The 3,218-nt window shown below is 36.4% G+C and overlaps 1 protein-coding gene across 1 annotated transcript; it reads right to left on the reverse strand.

Moving 5' to 3' along the window:
- Positions 1-1,516: 1,516 nt before the first annotated feature.
- timm8b (translocase of inner mitochondrial membrane 8 homolog B (yeast)) lies at positions 1,517-2,344 on the reverse strand. The gene is made up of 2 exons (XM_059549202.1): positions 2,112-2,344; positions 1,517-2,023 (listed from the first exon to the last, which is right to left on the reverse strand). Exons 1-2 carry the CDS (start codon positions 2,229-2,231, stop codon positions 1,856-1,858), a joined length of 288 nt encoding a protein of 95 aa, XP_059405185.1. The 5' UTR covers positions 2,232-2,344; the 3' UTR covers positions 1,517-1,855.
- Positions 2,345-3,218: the final 874 nt, after the last annotated feature.

Below are 3,218 nucleotides of genomic sequence, written 5' to 3' on the forward strand. Positions count from 1 at the left end.
ATATGTGTTCAAATTAACAGATCGACACAAATATGGATCTTTCGCACAGTTGATATTTATGTGCTTTGAATAATCAAAAACTAATTTAATAATAAAAACTACTACTTACTAAGAATATAATGCATAAGCATAGAAAAAAATATATACACAAAATAATAACAAACTGAAATTCTATTAATTCAGAGCTTCAAGCACTTCTTTAAGAAGACTAAAAAACATCTCAGCAGAACCATTATTGTTTTCTTAATTTGTTTTCCTGGTTAAGAAGATTTTTTAATCACAATGGTGTATCCCATTAAAAACTATGGTTACTCGCCGTGTTCAAAAGTATAAAGCTACATCCAATCCCATGTAATGTATGGACTTTGGACATATTTTTGGTGTTAAGACATTTTATAATATTAAGATATTTTTTTGTTCCAATAGTACAGACACACACATATAGTGTGTTTGGTACAGTATCCAGTCAGTTTCCTTCAAAGCATCAAAGGCTCTGCTTGAGAGGACCCTGTAGGCTTCCTGTATGCTCTGATAATCAAGTCAGAGCACTAAGCTAACCTATCTGCTTCCTGACTTTAATTAGAATGGCTGAAAGCAGCCCTGCCTGCAAGATTTACACACACACAGCACTATCAAAGGCCACTTTGTACTGAGCACACTAAACAACAAAGAAGGGCAAAGCCTCAAAGCCAGGAAGCAGACCTCTGCTGCCCTAAGACTAATCCTGTCATAAGGAGTCTTCTTACAATATCATATTGTTTTGGATTAGAGGGACAGATTTTGGGTTTTAGAGTAGACCAGAAACTATATTCAAAATTTAATTAAAATGATTTTAGCTTTGTAAGAGTTTTTAATAGTTAGTGTATAATAAAGAGCTAGCTTGTGCTATTGTTTAACAGTAATAGTATAGACCACTGGTGAAAATCAAAAAGACAGTCTTTGTAGGAGAGTGTATAGTAAGTGACACTAAGGAAGACATGCATTCTATCACACATTAGTATATGAAATTCATAGACTAGATTTTCTGAAAGTTAAATATTTGTTGAACAGGTGAACTGGTTGTCATCATCTGTTTTGTTTCTTAATGCATATCACTGCTAAACGTCAAAAATATATAGGATAAAAGATGCATAATATAAAACCACAAATAAATTATTCATAATATTAGGGATTCACTTACTTTGAAATTGTGGCCAATACCAATAAGCCAGTACATATTTTTCATGCTTTGGCTGATAACTAGTAGATGGATTATTAAACAAAACAAATTCACTCTTCAAAAGAAAGTACTTTTAAAGGTATATATATATATATATATATATATATATATATATATATATATATATATTTGCCATAATCTCTAACAATCACTTGAAATTGCTAGATGATGATCTAAACTAAATAAGCAGAAATAGAGTATTAGCTGATATTGGATAAGGTGTCAATACTTTCAATACTAAAAACTCTTTTAGTAAAAAAAAAAAAAAAAAAAAAAAAACAGCTCACAAATATGGTGTTCTTTTGCAAAAAAGAACATTAATCACGTTTGTTTCTTTGAAATTTCTGATTTATTTGAAGTCACAAACCAGTCAGGTTTACAGATTGGGACAGTCAGTCATGAAAACTGTCCATACTGATAATTTCCAGCAAAAATAGTCGTTATTCGCTGGTTGCATTAGTTTAACAGCTAATGTTATACACACATATCATAAACATTTTTAAAGTCTGAGAAAGGGCTTTAGGTCATTTTTCCGCGAGATTGGAAGGGTTCAGCACCCTTAAAGTGCACCCTCTGAATGCACCGCGGGAACATGAAGACTATGTGGTAATTGTCCTTGAGGACGGTGTCCTTCAGTCAGTGCGCGCCCTTCTGGACCATCTGCGTAAAGCGGTTGGTGATGGTGAGCGTCGTGTCGATGAAACGCTCCACGCAGCTAACGAGACAAGTTTCCGTTCGCGAGTCCAGCTTGGAGCTCGGTTTGTCCATGCACTTATCCCAGCAAACATCCGTAAAGTTGTGGACCTGAGTAGAACGTTAAGCACGGTTAAAACCCAACAGGCATGTTTAAGGGTTTTGAATGACAGCACAACGGTACTGAAGAGTTACCCACCTGCGCTTGGAACTGGGCCTTTTGCTGCTCCACCGCGATCAGACGCTGGAGCTCCGCAGCCTCGGCGTTCTCAGATGAACCAGCCGACGGCATATCAAAGCTAGAACTAAAATCAGCCATGGCGAAACTTTTATAAAACAGATTATATGCACAGGAACATGTGAAGGATAAAGCAACGGCGCTCGCTGACGGGCATGGACGTGAAAGCAACTACTTCCGCCGCGAAAATATGACGTCATGACAAGGCTCATACTTGAGGGGTGCTGGGGGAGGGGCATATGTTGCGGGGCGGGTCCACGGTGTGTGTGTGTGGGGGGGGGGGTATCCTATTAAACAGCCCAAACAAATAAATACTTTAGATGAACATACAAACGAATAAAGGCAGTTATATGAGAACCAATATATATTTCCATGTAAACTTCCCTCGTCCACTGGACAAGTATAGGTCTCTGCAGGAAAGTAATGGGAGTTACCAGATCAGGGTGTTTTGACATTAGGTTAAGGGGTGGGGTTGGGTAAAAGGGATCATTTAGATTGCATGATTTAGAAACACCCAGCAGTTTGAAAACACCCACATGGTGATAAACGCCCACAGATAAAATATGTTCCCACAGCTATTTATACTTGTCATAGAGCATTGATCTCATGTTAAAAACTGTTGGAAATATTTAACTAGAGCTATAATAGAAAACATTGACCATTTCTCTTACGTGTTTTATTTGGTTTTATTAATATTAATAAAATGGAAAAAATTGGTTTGATCATGACTGCCAAACTATTTGCAAAAAAATAATAATAATTAATATATTTTCAATTCAGAAAAAAATCAAAATCAAGATTTCACCAAATGAGAAACACATCCAATTGAGACCCTGTATAAAAAATATTACACACAACAAATACGCATGCAGGGCAGAATTAAGCATATATCCTTTAATCATAAAGATACAAAAAAGGGCTATTCAATTCTGGAAACATCTGAAACTCAGTGACCCCAATCATATCATTATAAAGTCCTGCAATACCAAGAGACGAGCAAAGAAAGCAAGCCCCTCCCTCAGCTGATCCAGAGCTTCAGTCCTGATGCTTCACTAACATCTACCGTAT

Source organism: Carassius carassius, chromosome 5 (genome assembly GCF_963082965.1).
Source record: "Carassius carassius chromosome 5, fCarCar2.1, whole genome shotgun sequence".
Classification (NCBI taxonomy): Eukaryota; Metazoa; Chordata; class Actinopteri; order Cypriniformes; family Cyprinidae; genus Carassius; species Carassius carassius.

What these genes read in the sequence shown, in the direction of transcription:
- timm8b (XM_059549202.1), bottom strand. Translation starts at nt 2,231, where the DNA reads ATGGCTGATTTTAGTTCTAGCTTTGATATGCCGTCGGCTGGTTCATCT. An exon ending in AGGCCCAGTTCCAAGCGCAG is followed by an intron (nt 2,024 to 2,111) that starts GTGGGTAACTCT and finishes CGTTCTACTCAG; the next exon opens with GTCCACAACTTTACGGATGT.